The sequence below is a fragment of the Cebus imitator genome, unplaced genomic scaffold (assembly GCF_001604975.1).
Source record: "Cebus imitator isolate Cc_AM_T3 unplaced genomic scaffold, Cebus_imitator-1.0 Scaffold55, whole genome shotgun sequence".
NCBI classification, from domain to species: domain Eukaryota; kingdom Metazoa; phylum Chordata; class Mammalia; order Primates; family Cebidae; genus Cebus; species Cebus imitator.
The window spans coordinates 4,566,054-4,587,542 of NW_016107370.1; the positions used below are offsets into that span (position 1 = coordinate 4,566,054).

The following is a 21,489-nucleotide window of genomic DNA, read 5'->3' on the forward strand; positions in this document are numbered from 1 at the left end:
ACACACACACACACACACACCCCTTGGTTCTCAATCATGGTCCTATTGACATTTGGGACTGGATAATTCTGTGTTGTCATAGAGGTGTTCTCCTGTGCATTGAACCATGTTTAGCAGCGTCTCTGGCCTTCCCACTAAATGCCAGCAGCACCCTCTGAGTTGTAACCACCTAAAACGTCCCCAGATGTTGCTAAATGTCCAGGGAGGTGGTGCAAAATCACCCTGGTTGAGAACCACTGACTCAGATAAAATATAGTCAGACACCTAGATGTCAAAATGTTAAAATCTGTTGACTCTCAGTGGTGAACATAAAGGAAATCATTATGCATTCTTCCATATTTTATGGATCTTTGACATGTTTTACTTTTTAAAACTGAAGAAAACAACATCTACTATCTATATTCCATATACTATAGAAAGAGCAGACACAGAAACTACTTCTTTTGTCAGTGACTTCAGTGCCTTGTAGACTGGCCAGATAGATGGGTCTTTGTATGCCAATACCACATGTCTATCTCTCCAAAGTATGTTTTGGAATTAAAGATTCCAAACAAGATGCTTCTGCTCAAGAAGATGAGAGCTGTTCTTACAGTCATGGCCATCTCTCATCAACTGGAACCAAAGTGTAAATAGCTGGTGGACAGGTTGACACACAACCTTCCAGAGCAGCTGCCAAACCTATGAAGCTTGACAGGAAAGATCAGATTTCCAAGGCTGCTGGAAGCCATCTGTCACATTAATTGTTTAAAGCCACACAGTAAAATGAATCTGGGGCTTTAGTGCAGATAACACATTTTAAACATACCCACTTTATCAAATGCCTTTTCTGTCAGCTGGCTACTTCTCTCACCTAGTGCTGTTGTGTATTTAATGAAAACGTGCTTTTGTAGTTTCACAAAAACAGCTTTATCCAGAGAATAACAGTACTAAGGGGAAATTCACTTCCTCTAACCAACCAGTAAACATTTTACATGTTCAAGCATTAAAATGACAAAAACGATTTTGTTTGAATTCTGAGATTTGATTTTTTCAAAGGCAACTAATGTATTATATAACAACTTTATAGATGTTATAGTTCAGCCTGAAGCTTTTTAAATATAAACTAGGATGGGGAGAGATTAGTGCAACCATATTATTCCCAGAGCAATCACAATGAAAACAAAACAGATTCTATTTTAAGTGTGTATTTTCAGAAGCCAAGAATATATACCTTCCGATACTAATTTATTAATTAAATATGTATTAATCCACCATAGACTAATTAATCTATTCCTGTAACCAAAGACTATATTAGAGAAACTTTCAAGAATAAAATTTTTACTACTGGCACGAAGTAAAGTGAGGTAGACAAAATGAAGAAATTTTGTCTCACTAACAGAAAATGCTGCTTCAGATGATGACCAATTGAAAACTATCAGTTGGCCAGCACATCTGTTAGCATCAGGGAGATCTATATTGGAGTGTCTGGCTAATCCACTAGAACCCAGGAAGGATGAATACAAGAGTGAACAGGCCAGAGAGCAGGGTCCACTGGGCTGTTCTGGGGCAGCACTGCAGATCCTCAGATGGAAATTGGCAAGAACAAGTCCACAAGCCCAGAGGTAATAAGACACGGCTCAGGCACAGGGGGCAATGCAAAATTCTAATGATCCGATTTGGGGATAATTCTCCCTCTGCATTTTGGTTGCAAATAAAGACCAAAATTCTTACTTTTAGATATAAGGTCCCTGACTCTTTGTACTAACCCAGAGCAACCAAGAATGGTCCCTGGACCCAAAAAGAACCACTAGGGGTCCTAGATTCTCAGAGTGAAATGCACCTAAAACTTAACTCTCTGGATCGCATTTAAAAACCAGTTTGGGAATTCCTTTCTTCTGTTATCTTTCACCAAACTGCTCTTCTTTTCCTTATTTTTCATATTAAAGTTAATTTCTTTTAAAATAATTTGTATAGTTACATGCTGCATGGCTAATTCATCATCTGCATTTCTATTACAAAGAATAAATGAGATTTATATTCCTAAGGAGAAAATATCTAATAAATCATTCAAAAAATCAACATATCACCTGAAGTTAAAATGTTACAGATAAAAGGCCATTTAATATTTTTCAAAGATTATAAGGACTTTTATCATTTCCTTTCTAGAAAGTTGATGGTGTGTTCAGGAATATATGCTGGTCCTCATTAACTAGTAAGCCCCAAAACAGAATCTCCAGATTTAGTGATAGGTACATGAAAAGACAATGCTTGAATCCCCTGAATTTTTAATACATGCTCAAGGACTCTGACAAGCAGGATACTGAGCCATTTGGCAACTGAAAGAGGCTTCTGCTGATGTGGAAACTGCCTCCCCCTAGTTCCTTCTCAGAATGTGTGTGGATTTAGCCAGCCTTCTTCTGATACCCCACCTCCAAATTGCTCCCAAATTCAGATGTCCTCAGCTAGGCAACAAGCAGACAGTCTGGAAAGCACCAGCTACCGCTGGCTCTGGGCAGCTTTGTACTTGTGTGATGCCGATTCTGCTCACAGGAGGTAAGAATGTAATGGTTAAGAAAGGAAAATCACCTACATAATTCACGAGTGTGTCCCAGTTTCCTCATTTTCCATCTGAATCTATACCTTTAATTTTTCTCCGCCTCCTGAAAATTTACCCAGCATCCCATTTAGGGAAACAAAGGCTATTATTCCCTCGATTCAGGCCCTGTTGGAGAAATTGGAGAGGGATTCCCCTCGATGAGGGAGGCTTCTCTGAGGAAGGCTTCTGGTGTGTCAGCCCTGGCAGTGCTGTCAGGGGTCCTGTGGGTTAGTTATTTCTATCACTCCCTCTCCCATGCCATCTGTGACACTTGCTATGGTGCCATAGGTTTGGGTATAGAAAGCTTCTTTCTCATAGGCTGCCTCTCCCCCTGGCATCATGCCTGCAGCCTGAAGAGCTGCCATCAGGGAGATGGCTGCGTGGACCACATGCTGGCTCTTCACATGTGTGGAAAACTGAAAGAGAAGGCTGTCATGAGCCAATCAGTGTTTTGTTTTGCTTTTTAATTTAGAGAAAATTCAATTCTTAAAATAGTAGAATTTAAAACTAAGTAACAGTTTACGCTTAAAAATAATAATCTGGTCCATTGTAAATTAATTCTGCAGCATACGTTTTTCTGTATTAAAAAGGCAACTATTCACTGTCACTCTGATGCGGTTTGGCTCTGTGTTCCCACCCGAACCTCACCTTGAACTGCAACAATCCCCATGTGTCAAGGGCGGGACAAGGTGGAGATAACTGAATCATGGGGATGGTTTCCCCCATGCTGTTCTCCAGGTAGTGAGTTCTCAAAAGATCTGATGGTTTTATAAGGGGCTTCCCCTTCCCTTGGCACTCACTCTCCCTCCTACCACCATGGAAGGGACATGTTTGCATCCCTTTTCTCCATAACTGTAAGTTTCCTTAGGCCTCCACAGCCAAGCTGAACTGTGAGTCAGTTAAACTTCTTTCCTTTATAAAATACCCTGTCTTGGGAGGGGAGCACTACATACTGGGGTCAGTTGGGGGGAAATAGGGGAGGTAGGGTGGGGGGTGGGAGGCTGGGGAGAGATAGCAGGGGGAGAAATGCCTGATGTAGGTGATGGGGAAGAAGACAGCAAATCACACTGCCATGTGTGTTCCTATGCAACAATTCTGCATGTTCTTCACATATACCCCAAAACCTAAAATGCAATAAAATAAATAAATGGGGAAAAAAAAAAAGAAAAAAGTTTAATAAAAGTTCCAATGGATCTCTAAAAAATAAAATAAAATAAAATAAAATAAAATAAAATAAAATAAAATACCCTGTCTTGAATATGTCCTTATTAGCGGTGTGAGAGCGGATTAGTACACACTCTTATCTTTAAAAGATAAAGTCTTGTTTCCTTAGACAATCTCCTATAGACTATGTGTCAGTAAGGCAGCATGGCCTGGTGGCTGGGAGCAGAAACCTGCAGCCAGATTGCCTGGGATTGATTCCCAGCACTGTGACTTTGGGCAAGGGACCTAAACTCTCTACTTCTTAGTTTTCTTACCTGTAAAATGAGGATCATAATGGTGCCTACCTTGTGGTGTTATTATAAAGATTAAATGAGTCCATATAGGTGGTGTGTGCTGAGCAGTGCCTGGCATACAGTAAATGTTCACTAAATAGGGTCACAGGCAGAGGGAAACATTAATTTTCTTCCTTAAATTTCCTAACTCTTAGGGAGTCATAACTTAAATGATTCTGATTTATCTAGCCCTTACGCATCAGCTTTCTCTTTAATTCCTAATTTCTAATACACTATATTTGAAACAATACATTTTACCAACAATAGCTATATATTCACAACCATATACATGTATATATACACACATATATATAAAACAAAAGTTTTACATCAATGTTTACCCTTACTGCATGTGATAGTCTGGCATGCATATATTCTATTCTACTTCATTTTCTTTCTATACTAATCATAACCCATATTGATTTCACAATCCGCTAACCTGTATCTGAAAAACAATGCACTATAGTAAAGAAACTGTTTATTCCCTCCAAAATTGCTGCATCTCTGTCTCTACACTTCAAGATATGGATTGCAGTTGCTGGTGACTTTAAATCAAATTTGGAACCCAATATATGCCCCAGCCCCTATTTAAATAATCTATAAGAACACAGTAATTGTAACTTTGTATATATGGCTTAAAGTAAAACACAAATACTTATAACTCCATAAAGATGGCTTCACATCTTACCTCTGCAAATTGTTGCCTGCGTAACTGCATAAAAGTGACTACAGCTGGTTGCAGTGGCTTATGCCTATAATCCCAACTATTTGGGAGGCTGAGGCAGGAAAATAACTTGAGGGTAGAAGTTTGAGACCAGCCTGGGCAACACAGCAAGATTCTGCTAAAAAAAAAAAAAAAAAAAATTAACCATCCAAGTGGAGTGGTACTGCCTCTAGTCCCAACTACTCAGGAGCCTGAAGCAGAAGGATCACTGAAGCCTAGGAGTCTGAGGCTGCAGTGAGTTTGGTCATGCCACTGCACCACTCCAGCTTGAGTGACAGAGGAAGAATCCACTTCTAAAGAAAGAAAAAAAGGTGACTTCTTTAAGCCTCAGTTTCCTTATCTGTTGATTGGGATAATAACTACCTCCCTGAGATGTTGAAACAATTTTAAAAGAAGCTGTGTATTAAGTACATAGTGAAGTGCCTGATATTCAGTTAGTGGCAACTGTTGTAATTACTGGTCTTTTAAACATAGGGTTGTTCTCTTGTTATTGAATTATTTATATATTTTGGATATCAGTCCCTTATTCTATGAAAAGAATTGCAAATATTTTCTCCCAATCTGTGGGTTGTCTCTTCATTCTGTTGATTGCTTCCTTTGTTATGCAGAAGTTTTTTACTTTGACACAATGCCATTTGTCTATTTTTGCTTTGGCGTGTGTGTGCTTTTGGGGCCATATCCAAGAAATCATTGCCCAGGCCTACATTGTGGAGCTCTCCCCCTAAGGTTTCTTCTAGTAGTTTGATGGTTTCAGGTCTTAACATTTAAGTCTTTAATCCATTTTGATTCTTGCATATGGGGTCAGATAAGGGTCCATTTCCATTCTTCTGCACATAGATATCTAATTGTCTCAACATTGTTTATTGGAGAGACTGTCCTTTCCCCATTATGTGTTCTTGGAACCTTTGTCAAAAATCAGTTAATTGACTGAGACCCATTAGTTCAGTTCTGAGCTCTCTTTCCTTTTTAGTTGGTTGATGTGTCTGTTTTAATTCCAGCTGTTTTAATTACTACAGCTTGTAATATTATCTCAAAATTAGGACAAATGACCCTGTTAAAAAATGTGCAAAATGCCTGAACAGACATTTCTCAAAAGAAGACATATAAATGACCAGTAGATACATGAAAAAATACTCAACATCACTAATCATCAGAAAAATGCTAATTAAAACCACAATGAGATATCACCTCACACCTGTTGGAATGTCTGTTGTCAAAAACAAGAAACTTAAGTGTTGGCTAGGGTGTGTAGAAAAAGGGAAGCCTTGCACACTGCTGATCGGAATGTTAGTATTGCCATTTTAGAAGACAGTATGGAGGTTCCTCAAAAAAACTGAAAAGAGAATTACCATATGATCCAACAATCTCACTTCTGGGTATACGTCCAAAGGAGCTGAAATTAGTATGTCAAAGAATGTCTCCACTTTCATATTCACTGCAGCATTATTCACAGTAGCTAAGATACAGAAACAACCTTAGTGCCCATCAACAGATGAATGGGTAAAAACAACGTGGCATATATACACAATGGAATATTCATTTCAGCCTTAAATATTCAATTCAGCTTTAAAAAAGAAATAAATTCTGTTACTTGCAACATGGATGAATCTAGACAACATTATGCTAAATTAGCCACGCACAGAAAGACAAATACCACATGATCTCAGTTATATGTAGAATTTAAGAAAGTCAAACTCGCAGAAGTAGTGAGTACAGTGGTGACTGCCAGAGGCTGGTGGGCAAACAGGGAAAAGAGTCAAAAGGTTCAACGCTTCAGTGAGGGATAATAAGTTCCTGTGATCTATTGCACAGCATGGCAACTATAGCTCATAATAATGTATTGTATATTTCAAAATTATGAAAAGAATAGATTTTAAATGGTTTTACTGCGAAAAGAAATACCTATGTGAGGTAATAGACATGTTAATCAGCCTGATTTGTTCATTCTACGAAGTATACATGTATCAAAATACCACACTGTACCCCATAAATATATACAGTTATTACTTGTCAATTAAAAAAATTAAAATGGCCAGGCAAGGTGGCTTATGCCTGTAATCCCAGCACTTTGGGAGGCTGAGGCAGGTGGATCACTTGAGGTCAGGAGTTCGAGACCAGACTGGCCAACATGATGAAACCATGTGTCTACTAAAAATAGAAAACTTAGCCAGGCATGGTGGAGGGTGCCTATAATTCCAGTTACTTGGGAGGCTGAGGCAGGAGAATCGCTTGAACCTGGAAGGCAGGGCTATAGTGAGCTGAGATCATGCCACTGCACGCCAGCCTGGGCAACAGAGCAAGATTCCATCTCAAAAAAAAAAATGTTTTAATAAAAATGATAAAAACTACTTGGCCTTTACCAAGGACTACATAAGTTCTCATTGATGGTTCTCAATCATAGCTACATATCAAAATCCCTATATCCTCTATAGAGGGTTTTTAATTTCCACATGCCTGAGCCTCCCTCCATATTTGTTAAATTTTCCAAGATGGGGACCAGACAAGATAACACAGATGAGACCACACAACAGAATTCCAAATCAGATTCAACCGGAAATGCAGATCTTACCCAGGACCTAGTTAACTAATGGCTCAAATGATACAGACAACAGCAAAATATGAGTCATTCTACCCTTGGAGAGTGCTAAAACTGTCAGGCACAGGTGCCCATAAATGTCCTTTTCTTGCATAAAGATGCATGTTGGTCCAGGCTGAACATGAAAGGTGGAAGCAATGGGTGAAGTGCATTGCTTGAACACAAAGATCCATTTTTGTTATGGAACATTTGCTTGTTATACACCATTAGTTACATAGCTTATGTGACATCTTCCAGCAGGCTGTATCCCACAAATTCATAAACTCCAGGGTTTTTTTTACAGTAAACAACCTAGCCAGATCTGGTCCATCCTGCTAAAAGCATACCATCGATAAGGACTCTCCAGCAAGTAAATACACTACCATTATTTTGTTTGCCAGAAAGCGGGTCGTTAGCATGTTACCAAAGAGCCTGGTACAAAGCTTTCCTTCTGAATAGTTGATACAGATTACAAGGACTGGACCCACTAAACTATACCTTTTCACCTTTTCTAGTTTCAGATTAGCATTTGAGAACTCATTTGAATACAATTTCTTTTAAACAAATATAGGTAGGGTTCGATACTCAGGATGTCCCAAAATTCTTGGGGTAGTTCCAAGCATTAAATAGCATTAAACCAATATTTAAATAGCTTAAAACTGCCCCAAGACTGTTGGCATCCTGTTTATTTCATTTTTTGAATGAGAAAATTGAAGCTGTATTTGTTTTGTTTATTGGAGGAGGAGGTGATTTTTTTTTTTTGGAACAAATAAAACCACGAAGGCAGTCTTCCAGTAGCCATAACTCAGAAGTGGGGGAACCATATTTCCACATGATAGGCACTCAGTTCTCTCATGTGGTATGCTGTCATATGCTTATCCAAATGCAAATGATGTATATAATCCATGTTTCTGCAGATACTCCATTGATAGAAGCAGTGACCCTGGAAGATTTTTCTATGTTGACATTACAACAGGTGCCCTAATGACTGCAAGACCCCTGGACCGGGAAGAATTTTCTTGGCATAATATCACTGTCCTTGCTATGGAAATGAGTAAGTAGCATAATAAATTGGTCTTCATGCAGTGACAAAATATAGGCGGTATAGAAAGTGGAAGTTTCTAGAACTTGTTGTGACAAAAATTACATCCTTTAAGGGAAGAAATGGAAGTCATGCTTTATGCAAGTAAGTAAATGCATTCAGTGCAAATACTTTTTTGAGGATCTCCTATATGCTTAGTCCTGTGCTAGAGATAAAAGCAAACAAAACATGGAAAAGTAGTAAAAGATAGCATTCTTATCCCAAGCAGCTATGAGGAAAAGGGAAGATTCCTGAGAAATCTAAGGGGCTTTCAATCTTTAATATAACTGTGAACGCACAAAGAGTATAAAATATTATTGTATGAAAGGAAGCATTTATAATGTATCACTCTTATTATACACACATATACATATCCATGCCCACAAGAATCTGAGACATCTTACAATAAAAGGCAAATTGATTGACATAATAAACTTGTAAATGGAATGGAAGATTAATAAGAACTAGATTAATATATATTATAAACTTAATAAAAATTAGATTATACACTACTACATTCCATTTTTTTTTTTTTTCATAATATTGGTGACGGTAAAGGCTTAGAAAAATGGCAGTCCCTAACCTATTGGCTATATAATTAACAGCCATTCAGGAGGGCAGTTTGGCAATATGTATTGAGATTCTCCAAAATAGTCATACTCCTTCTCTCAGGAATTCTACGGTCAATCATCATATTAAGGAAATAATGACAGGTATCAACAAAGATTTATATGTGAAAATTTCCACTGCCATGGTATTTTAAAATAGGGAGAAAATGGAAACTACTTAAATGTCTACTAATAGGAGATTAAATAAATTATGGTACAACCTATAGTAAAATGACAATATAATACAGACATCAACACCCATGCTTTCAAAACATATTCAGTGACAAAGGATAACCTTACTCTAAAATATTAATGTTCTGAATTTGATTTTTCTGTTTTGCTTAACTGCAACTTGTATGTTGGGGGAGGGTGTATAGCTCCAATTTTGGACACCCATGCTATATAATGTCACATATCTAATGGATGTCTCTGGTGGTAGGATTGTGAATCATATTCATCCTATGCTTTTCTGGAATTTTCATCATTCCTTAGACAAACACCACTGTTATAATGAAGAAATAAATGTTAATTTTGTTAGCGCATTCTGGTAACCAAGCAATAGAAGTGTTTAGGGGGAAAACGGTAGAACATAGATATTTGGGGGAAAGAAAAAAAGAAAAATATGATCCAGAAGAACAGTGCATTTGGGGATTTAGTAAAATTATTAACCAAGAATAATTTCTGTCTCTTGCAATTTCTGTTTTGTCTCCTTGGGGTGGTGACCAAAACAGAAAAAGACAGGAGGGGCACTACCAGAGCTGTGAAATTGTCTCTGCATGGCAGTGCCAAGCAAAAGACAGACCACAAAGACACAGTTCCCTATAAGTGACTATGAGCAACTTGTGCACCAGCCAAAGCTATGGATTTGGTGTGTGTTTGATCCTGTAATATCCTGTCCCTAAGCAGAAATAAATGTGTAGTGTTATCTTTATTCCAGTGAATAACTTGAAACATTTGCAAATGTAATTCAAAGAATGGACGATTCCACAGGAATAAAACCAAGCAATGCCACACAGTATGCATCCAATTGGCAATGGGCTCTTTTAAAGCCCAGAAAATAAAACTGACCTGCCTTTAATTCCAGAACTTGAAGTCTGAGCCAAATGAGAGGTTGAAAACCTCTTTTTAAGATTCATTTTCTGACACTGGCTCCCTTTGTCTCACCCTTCCCCTCACACTGCTGATAGCAAACGCTCACCAACACACACCTTGTTCTGTCCAAACTCCTTATGTCCAGCCACATTGTTAGTAGGCAACATAGGATCCTATGCTCTTGCTACCATCTCCAGGTACTTTATCCACTCCTTTCAACACAGACTCACCAGGTAAATACCTACTTCTAGCAACGGCCATTGCTCTCTCTTTTTTTTTTTTTTTTTTTTTTTTTTTTTTTTTTACCCTTTTTTTCCCCCCTTTTTTTTTTTTTTTTTTTTTTTTTTTTTTTTGGCATTACTAAACTCTAAACTCCCACGTTTGGCTCTCCTTGTGTTCTCTTTAGATAATCCCTCCCAGGTTGGAAGTGTTCCTGTCACAATCAAAGTCTTAGATGTGAATGACAATGCTCCAGAGTTCCCCAGATTCTATGAAGCTTTTGTCTGTGAGAACGCCAAGGCAGGACAGGTAAGGTGGCCTGTGGGTGGTGCACCTTGTTAACTCCTAATGTTTGGAAACAATTGTTACAGATAACCAAGCTCACCGTGAAAGCTATTTTGACTCCAGAAACCAACAGTTCACAAAACAGAGTCCCCAGTTCCCATATATCAGGTTTCAACCACTTATTTGTTAAGACAACTATTTGAGATGAGGTGTGGTGGCTCATGCCTGTAAACCCAGCATTTTTTGGAGGCCATGGCAGGAGGATAGTCTGAGCCCAGGAGTTTGAGACCAGCCTGGGCAACATAGTGAGACCCCATCTCTAAAAAAGTAAAAAAACAAAAAGACAGCTATTTGGAACCTACATTACCTTTTATGGCTTAAACAGCACTTTGAGGGTGGCTTACACAGGATAGCTGCATAAGGTTTGTGCCTACCTGGAAACTGAATTGTGTAGCACCAGTGGTGATAACATCTGCTCTGGGGCCTGAAAGTGTCAGGTAGACCAGGAAAAGGAGGAAAAAGCTGTTCTTTTTCGAGTGTGGTACCAACTCCTCAAAATATTTTGCATCAGGGCAAGTTTATTTTCTCTATCTTTCCACCTCTCTTTTTTAACTTCTGCCAAGAAATACCTTATTTAGGGACTGCCTGGCCTATCTCAGAATGCTGCCACCTAGAATGACCTACCCTCTCTTCTCCCTCAATTAAAAGATGCACTTTCTTAGTGCTGCTCATGTCAGGTAAGTTTTGAGAAGAAAGTAATCTGAAGGGACAAAGGTCTACGTATTTGAAATATAGCTCCATAATCTTCAGAGACATATAAACCTAACTGAATATTTAGTTGATGAGATTCTAATTGAACAACAATTAGAATTTGAGAAACTCTGGAACTCCGTTTGGAGTGCCCATGTAGTAATGCATGTGTCAGGCTGTTGCCTATCCTATAATTTGTCCATCTATCTCCTCCATTCTGTTCCTGCTTTTATAAGATGCTTTCCTCCCCTGCCTATGACCCAGCAACCTGACAGATCCCCTAATAGTCCTCATTTACTCCCCTTCCCCACCCCAGTATATCCTGTAGTCCTGTGGATGCTGGTGCTGGATCAAAGGGATTGGGATGGCTTTAACATGAAAGCTGGGGAAGTACATGTTGATAAGGCAGGGGCTCATGTGTTGGTAATTCAGGCCTCTGACTGTAATCTAACTTTGCCTGCATGTAGTAGTCCGTTTTCATGTTGCTGATAAAGACATACCCAAGACTGGGTAATTTATAAAGAAAAAGAAGGTTAATGGACTCACAATTCCATGTGGCTGGGGAGGACTCACAATTGTGGTGGAAGGCGAAAGGGACATCTTACTTAGTGGCAGGCAAGACAGAATGAGAGCCAAGTGAAAAGGGAAACCCCTTATAAAACTATCAGCTATCATGAGACTTATTCACTATCACGAAAACAGTATAGGGGAAACCACCCCCATGATTAAATTATCTCCCATCGGGCCCCTCCCACAACATGTGGGAATTATGGGAGCACAATTCAAGATGAGATTTGTGTGGGGACAAAGCCAAACTATATCACTTCACTTCTCTCACTCCCTTGGAACCGGACCTCCAGCACCTTGCTGCACAGAGAGACTAGGTCTGCATAACCAAAACTTATGTAAGTACCCTGAACTCACCAAAGATGGATTCAACACATCTTTTTCATTTACTCAGCCAAAGCAAAAAGTGATTTACATCCCTTAGGGGAAGAAAGATGTTCTATCACGATTCTGATCTAAATTTATCTATCAATCCTTGAAATTTGGTACAGTGGCCTATAGCCCTCCTAAAAAAATTTTTTTCAACAAGTCTAGGATAATTCTCCTTCCACATCTAGTGAATTTCTAGTCTAGTAAGACCTGAAATATTATGCAGCTAATAAAAGTTATAATGTAGACTTTACAGCACAAGAAATGATCCATGTTATTATAAGTAAAGAAAGGAGGCATAAGAACTACACATACATGTTTGCAGTTATGTAAAATTCTGACTGCAAGTGAACAATGATTGAGAGGGAAGATGCAAAAGAAGTATAGTTACTGTGCTAAGGTAGGTGAGTTTAAGTGAGGAGGTTTGGGTCTTTAATAATATTGTGGTGGCTCAAGCCTGTAATCCCAGCACTTTGGGAGGCCGAGGCGGGCGGATCACCAGGTCAAGAGATCAAGACCATCCTGGTCAACATGGTGAAACCCCGTCTCTACTAAAAATACAAAAATTAGCTGGGTGTGGTGGCGTGTGCCTGTAGTCCCAGCTACTTGGGAGGCTGAGGCAGAAGAATTGCTTGAACCCGGGAGGCGAAGGTTGCAGTGAGCTGAGATTGTGCCACTGCACTCCAGCCTGGCACCTGGCGATAGAGTGAGACTCTGTCTCAAAAATAATAATAATAATAATATTGTTTTATATTATAATAAAATATATATGTAATATAAGAAAAACTTTTGTTATAAAATTATATGAATATTTTGTTATGATGAAATAAGCTAATTTTAATCTATAATACAAAGAGGGTGATAAGTAGCACTGTAAATTAAACTTCTTTCCCCCAAAAATAAACCACTCCCTTTTAAAGGGCTTCAGAATAGGAGAAGTTACATTCTGACAAGTGAAGAGCATTTTAACTCTCTCTCCTGTTGCTGCAGTCAGACAAGCATAGTCCCCATTTCTAAATGCATCTTTTGATGGTCTGTTATACAGTGCTCTGAAGCACAGCTTATCTGCCACTTCAAGTTCAGTCTGTCCCATTTGTCACCTTTAGACCAAGATATTGAAAATCCTACCCTTTGATCTGGGCTCTGGGAAATGTTTTGAAGATTTTTCAAAAGCATGCAGCACAGAGATACATCTGGCTCATAAAGAATCAGGCCTCCTTGTGTTTACGTTGGACACTGTCGTCGGCTTCACATATGACAAGTCCAGATACATGCCTTCCTCTTAGTAAGCAGCCTTGAAGGAAGCTCATAAATCAGATAACATGCTTGGTGATGGCCAAGGGCGGAATGAAACCAGCTGAGCAGAATATTGCATGACAAGTGAGACTGAGGAAGAAATCTGACCTGCCAGGAGAATACAGAGGAGAGCAGGCCATATGCTCCCAACCCAGACCTAGCAATCTGCGTCTTCACTCACTCACTCACACTTTGAAACCCTATAACCAACGAGCTCTGTGCCTCAGGCCCCAATCTCACAAATATATACACAATAAGCAGGCCAGATGTTCTGAAAAACTTTCCCAACTATGTTTATCAAGTAATGTAAAATCACCTATGTGTGACATGCCTCAAGAAATATGTTACCTCTATATGCGTTTGGCACTACAAGCAAGCTGAAAAGTTCTGGCTCTATCTCCAGGCAGGGATAGGACAGGAGGATAATCCTGGAGTGCGCGCAGCACTGACACGAGGATCTCTTGTGGGCAACTTGATCTCCATGACTCTCCTGCCCTTCCCCTTCCTTGCATCTCCTTTCCCCCTACTTTCAGGTTCAATAGTTGGGATCTCCAGGAGGCATACCTGAGATGGAGTTCCAGTATAAGGTGTTTACTAAGGAGGGCCCTTGGGGCCAGCACCTGTGGGAGGGAAGCGAAGGAAGCAGGACTGGGCAAAAGAAGTCCAGCCGCAGTGCAGACTCACTAACTGCCTCAGCTGACTTCTCAGAGAGTTCCAGAACTAGAGTTTCCCCAATTTGAGTTCGATGGCCAGGCCTGTGTACTATCACATTAGTTAGTCACTGGACGTCCATTGCCCTGGAAGGATGTGGTGACCATGGGCAGCTCAGTTTGTATTGCTACAAAGGATTACCTGAGGCTGGGTAATTAATAAAGAAAAGAGGTTCATTTGGCTCACCGTTCTGCAGGCTGTACAAGAGGCATGGCGACAGCATCTGCCTCTAGGGAGGGCCTCAAGCTGCTTCCACACATGGAGGAAGAGGGAAGGAAGTTGACATGCGCAGATCACGTGGCGAGAGCAAGCAAGGCAGGGAGAGGAAGGTGCCAGGCTCTTTGTACCAGCTAACACAGGAACAAAGAGAGCAAGAACTCACTCATTACCAGGAAGACAGCACCAAGACATTCATCAGGGATCCACCTGGATGACCCCAACACCTCCCACCCAGGCCTCACCCCCAACACTGGGGATCAGATTTCAACATGAGATTTGGAGGGGTCAAATATCCAAACCATAGGGATGGGTAGGTGGTTCTCTGCAACTGGCAATCCCCAGGCAATCCCCAAAGGGACTGGCAGATGATGGCTGGGGGAAAAGTCCTTCATTGAAGGGGGATCTGGGCATCACGGTGTCCAAAAGGCCCCCTGCTAGGAGCTTCCCCCACCCCTACCACATTACTTAATCTTCAGCATATTGTGAGGGTAGCTTTACCTCCCCTAGTTTAGAGCTGAAGAAATACAAACTAAGGAAGCCCACCGGGCCCTCAAACTGACCTTTGACATCTTGGTTCCTATGCTGGTAGAAGCATAGTTGACTTTCAAATAGCAGGAGTGGCAAGTCTACAGGGCTGGTCCCAAGATGGGTAGGAGCAGTCTGTGCTGTTTCTTGGTACAAGAGAAAACACATATGAAGGAGGCTGCCTTTCAATGCCTCTTCTGTATCCCCCTCAGCCTGCAGGCAACTGTTCCAGTCGTCGTTTCACACAGATTTCTTTAATAGCTTTTACATCATGATCTCCACAGACATCCTGAAACTGACTCCCTTGAAAAACATTACAGAAAAGGCAAAACTTGGCCAAAGAGTCCGAGAAGAAGCCACCTGACCTCCTGCCCTCTCCACCCCTGAGTTCTGCTTCTGACTCGTCTATTCTGCATTTCCCACTCTAGGGATCCTGTGCTCTCTACCTTCGCTAGCTCTCCCTCCTGCCAACAAAATGTGACTCCCTGTGACCCATTCCCTCATGTCTGTTTTCTGTTAACCTGACGTGGCCAATGCCGATGTGCTACTTCCCTTCAGGTCATGGTCATTCTTAAATAGGGGCTTCTCAAAGACAGTAATGCAGCCCTGAAATACTGGGCCAGTGATGAGGTTAGGCAGACAAAGTGAGAGGAAAATGTGGGGTCAAGCAGGACTTTGTGGCACCTGAGCCCTTTAGACTGCATAGAAACAGCTGGCCGTGGTGGATGGTTGTAAGTTATATTGCTGTCTAACCTCTGAAGTATTTAGGTAACATTTATCCTATGCCTACTAACATACTTGAGCCCAACCATAAAGCAAAATTAAATCCCAAGGCAGGTGACAGCAGGGAGATTCTGCAGGGAAGTTTCTTATAAAACGGGAAAGTTCCCTTATCCATACCCCACACCCCCACACCCCTATCCCCCAACCCCTGCTCCAGTAGGACAGGGGAGTGCGCTGCTGCTCAAACCCCTAGGGGGAGCAGGCAGATGAGCAGGTGCAGAAGCCTTGGGGAGCGCTTTTGGGCTTTGGCCCCACGGTAGTGTATAGGACTCCGGAAGCCCAAGTGAGCATGTGTTACAGTGTGCTCTTTCAGCTATGTCATATTAGTTCAATAGACCCTCTGCCTTATCACAGGACAGAAGGCCAGTGTGATAGCCTGAGTTCTTGCCCATGTGCTAGACAATCACACGTGGGCTGGAGGGTTTAGTGCAAGGTTTACTGAGCGGTGGAGGTGGCTCTCAGTGAGATGGGTGGGGAGCCGGAAGTGGGGGATGGAGTAAGAAGGTGGTCTTCCCCTGGATTCAGGATGCCCAGTGGCCAGAATCTTTTCTGACTGTCCTGTGCTGAACTCCCCTCAGCATCCGTATCATTCTACCGGTGCTAGTCTGCCAGTGTCTGCCAGTGTCTGCTGGTGTGCTCCTCTTCTCCTCTCAACATCCAGCTGCTTGTGTCTATGCCTACTAATGTCTTGGGTTTTTATGGGTACAGAATGGTGGGTGTGGCAGCCAGAGTGGTCTTGGAAAATGCAACATTTGGGCCTGAAAACAGGAGTGCCTGTTCTTAATTAGGTCTGTGGACACAGGCCAGCGGGTGCAGCCCTTCCCAGGGATCATGCCCTTCTCTATCCAGCACTTCCCTGCTCCTCTCCCATATCAATGATATCCTTCTAATTAGGTAAAACAACCCACCATCGTGTTTCCAGGTTTGGGATTTAACTGGGCCCTGGTGCTTTTTCCTTTGGCTCCAGCTCACCTGATTTCATGTCCCTTCCTCAGCTGATCCAGACAGTGAGCGCAGTGGACCAAGACGACCCACTCAATGGCCAGCATTTCTACTACAGCTTGGCTCCTGAGGCTGCTAACAACCCCAATTTCACCATAAGGGACAACCAAGGTAATCAGGTGGATAGTTGGCTATCTATGCTTTTCTACAATGTAGGCCAGCTACTTTGGGTTACTGTCTTACGCAAACAGTGTCAAAGGCTACCTGCTCCTTAACAGCAGAGAGGACTTTAATAATTCACAGTGTCTTTTTTTTTTTTTTTTTTTTTGAGATGATGTCTATGTTGGCTAGGTTAGTCTTGAACTCTTGGCCTCAAGCAATCGTCCTGTTTCAGTCTCCCAAAGTGTTAGGATTACAGGTGCGAGCCACTCCACCCAGCCTCACAGTGTCTTTTAAAGTTTTGTTTCAGAATACCAAACATAAATAACCCTTTGCCAATTCTAAAACTCTTTCAGTCAGTAAGTCGACAGATGTTTACTGAGCGCCTGTCCTGTGCTAGAAACACTGCAAAGCACAGAGGCAAAATCCTTCATTCTCACTAGCAGCAGCCCTATTCACATGTTCTGTAACAATGGGAAGAATCTGAGAAATAAGAAAGTGACCTAGATTAAAAAGAAAAAAACCTGGGGGAACATTTCTAAGCAGAGATCAAAGTAGGAAACAGTAAAAAGCTCTCCAAACAAAAAGGAGACAAAGGGTAAGTAAAAGAGATAACAAAGGGCACATACAGGACCATTGGCATTGAAACAGCTTTATTACTTTAGGATGATTCAAAGACACACTTTCAGGTAGGCTTCCCTGTCCAGAAAATGCTCCCCACTATAGCTCTGATGGAATAGAATTCTAGACTCCCCTTTTCCAACAAGCATTCAGATCAGCTAAGGGGCTCATGGACCCAGCACACTCTTATTTGGGCCCAGATGGGAAAAGGAAGGACTTTTGTTCTCTAGCCAGTTGATTTGCTTCAAAAGAATAAAAAAGGTCAGGGCAATGGAAAAAATGAGTTAAACTGTCAAATGAACCTCATCTGTTGTTAACTCTGCTGCCAGCGAGCCATCTGACCCTGGGAAGGTCATCACTTCTCCAGATTGCAGTAGCCTCATTTTCATTCCAGTTCTAAAATATGAATTGCCACTTTGTAAAACTCTAAGCAAAGGGTAACAAAAAGTCATGATTAGGTTAGGCACACCTGGCTTTAGTCTCAAACATCAATTATTTGAGATTACATGTATTACTTCAACCCCACATGACAGTTTTCTGCTGTAAAAATTGAGACTCTCAAACCTGTTTTCTTCTAAATGGTAACACATTCTTCTAAGTCACGCCTTCAACCTCCTACATGTCATCATAAAACCACTATAAAAATTCTGGAAGGAATGGCAATATGAATTATAAAGGCAGAAATACTTCAATTAAATATCCTGAAGTTTTTATTGAGTCAAAATTTTGAACTATTCATTTATTTGCTTCGTAGGGAAACTATTTCTGCAAAGAGTGGTTTCAACTTCCATAGGACTGTTTTATAAAGGCAACCCTGGGGGGAAGAATAACCCATTATAACGCATTATATTTTTTCTTTAACTGTGCGGCTAAGCCATCACTCTAATAAGTGAAACAAAATGCAGCAAAATGTTGAAAATTTCTTAAAGATGACTTTGGGAACCAGTTTATGGAATCAATTCCTTAAAAAGATGGGCCACAGGCACAGGACAACAGTAAAATGTAACTCATCTCTTGGAAGGTTTCCCAAAACAGAAGTCAGCACATCTTCAACAGAAAGCATGAACTCTTAATCTCCAAATGACAATTATCCCATGAGTATCCTTTACTGAGGCTCATTTAAAAACTGACCAAGTCTAGGCACAGTGGCTCATGCCTGTTACCCCAACACTTCAGGAAGCTGAGGAAGGAGAAATACTTGATGTCAAGCGTTCAAGACCAGCCTGGGCAACACAGCAAGACCTCATCTCTGCAAAACATTTTTTAAAAATTAGCCAGGCATGATGGCACACACCTTTTGTCCCAGCTAGTTGGGAACCTGAGGCAGGAGGATCAGTTGAGGCCAGGAGTTTGAGATCAGCCTGGGCAACACAACAAGACACCATCTCTACCAATTTTTTTTTAATTAGCCAGACATGGTGGCATGCACCTGTAGTCCCAGCTACTTGAGAGGCTGAAGTGAGAGGATCACGTGAACCCAGGAGTTCAAGGATGCAGTGAGCTATGGTCAAACCACTGCACTCCAGCCTGGGTGACAGAGCAAGATCCTGTCTCTAAAAAAACCCAACACAACAAAAACTGACTAATATCTTACAGGGCAGATCTACGTCAACTACCTCTGTTCCCATGCCTGAAACATAATGTCCTTTTATGAACACAACAGGGAACTATCTTAAGTAAAGTCTTTTTTTACTTTTTAGCCCCAAAACATTATGAAAAGAATTATGTGCATACAGTACTTTACAGTTTCAAAAGTATTTTCCCATACCTTATTTGATATTTACAATAATTCTGTGAGGCTTTAAGGAAGTTATTAATCCCTCTGATTCTTATTGTCCCATCTGATGGATGAGGAAAGTAAGCAAATGGCCCAAGACCAGAGAGTCAATAAGCGTTAAAATTGGGACTAGAAATTGGGTCCTGTTTTACTACGCCCCTCCACCACAACAACGCCCCCTGCTCCTCCACACACACAAAGTGTTCTGTGTCACCTTAGGAAAAAATGCTGTTTCCAAGTAAGTTACCAAAGCCCTAATTATCACATTCAACAAAAATTTTCCAAGTGGCTACTATAGGCCAGGCTCCTTCCAGCACTGGACTTAGCAATGTGATGCTCTAATATTTCTCTTCAATCTTAAATAATTCTTAGATGTAGAAATATGTATGTTATAGATATAATACTTTTATGAATTTCAGCTCTAGACAGTCTTTCTAAAAGTGTATGACCTCACCTGGATTAAACCAAAGAATTTTAAATAACAGTTCTCATTATAAAGAAAAATTTGATTTCTGAAAAGAAAAAAACAATTAAAACTACAAAGTGGAATCAGTAGTACTTAACTATTAAGTATGGAAAACAGAAAGGTGTGTGGGTTGTGTGGTAGGTGGAAATATGAATATAATCCTCAGGTCGGCATCCTTTCTCTTCTGAGAAGAAAGTAAGAAGTAGCTTGTATCAAAGCAGGAAGAGATTCTGCTTATCTGATTATTTTTTGAAAGTTAGTATTACTAAACTAAATAAGCAGTTATATAGCACAATGGAAAGTGTGCATGTTTTGGAGACAGAGAGACCAAAGTTCAAAGGCCAGCTCTGCTACTAACTAGGTTAGTGACTTCAAGCAAATTATAAAATCATTCTAGGCCTTACTTCTATTTCTGAAAAGGAGTAAGATTATTACTATCTCACCAAATTGTGAAGATAGAATGAGATACTGCATACAAAGTGCAGGTACATGGCACAGGAGCCTTTAGTAACAATAGCCGTTAGCATAAAACGCAGGGGGGAGGAGGAAAAGTTAATTTAGGGGTAATGTGTTAGTAAGAATAGCCCAGGTTATGCTATAGGAACAACTACCACAAAAATCTCAGTGGCTTAGCATAACTAGTTAATTTCTTGCTCACTACAGCCTACTGTGAGTCTGAGCTCAGTGCCCCAGGCTGCCTGGCTCTGCATTTCATACCCTGTGGTTCTTTTGTCTGTAACTACAGCAAGGAAAGAGCGTGAAGACTCACACATCAGCTCATACAGACTTCTCCCTAGAAGAAACACAAATCACTATTGCTCATCAACTAAAGCAAATCACACAGACATATCCACATGTAAGAGCACAGAAAACTATAATCCTTTATTATGCTCAAAAAGGGAAGAAGAACCAGAAATATTGATGATGACTAATAATGTTTACTTTGGTTAGGCTCTCAGAATTTTTGGTGATGTTCTAGGCTCTTTCCTATGAACTATGAAACACATCCACAGGACCTCTGTGCTGGTGCTATTAGTTTTGAAAATCACTTCTTGTATGTCTTACCACATCTCTCAATTTTTCCTCTGCAGAAAATAATCTGAGCTTTGCAAAAGTATATCTACTTTAGAATTCAAACCTACTCCAGGAAACTAGAGAACACAGATTTTAGAAATGAAAAAATCCCACAAAACAATATATGAATATAAATGTAAACATACACGCACACACCCTAACTTTGTAGAAACACATCTAATAATTTGACTAATCCTCTTTAAAACTGAAGGAAAGATTTATAGTATTGATCAGGAACAAATTTTCACCAAGTTCATATTAACTGCTTCAAGTTACACCAACTCAGGAGAAATAACAAGGTATGTCATATGATTAGGGGATTTCAAATAAGCTTCTACTAAATGAGCAGGTTCTTTAGGAAACACAGGAGGAGTTGGTGCTTGCATTTCAGAGGCATAAAAGAAAACAGTAAAAGACGTGAATTCCAGCCAAAGTGGCAAAAATAAGCAATCTGCCACAGCCACATGGGTTCCTCAGCATTCTTTTCCTGGAGGCACGAAGCAGCAACGGGGCCTTGGCAAGCTGCTGAGCAGGAACAAACAGGGACCACAAGTCACCAGTGATTGTTCATTTCT

General features: G+C 40.6%; 1 protein-coding gene across 2 annotated transcripts in view; it reads left to right on the forward strand.

Moving 5' to 3' along the window:
• Positions 1 to 21,489, forward strand: part of CDH20 (cadherin 20) — a 231,648-nt gene that overhangs the window by 203,787 nt on the left and 6,372 nt on the right. For both annotated transcript variants that reach the window (XM_017528847.2, XM_037738625.1), the window contains exons 8-10: positions 8,288 to 8,424; positions 10,558 to 10,679; positions 16,871 to 16,988. In XM_017528847.2, the coding sequence (XP_017384336.1) occupies positions 8,288 to 8,424; positions 10,558 to 10,679; positions 16,871 to 16,988 (377 nt within the window). The remainder of the gene's footprint in view (positions 1 to 8,287; positions 8,425 to 10,557; positions 10,680 to 16,870; positions 16,989 to 21,489) is intronic.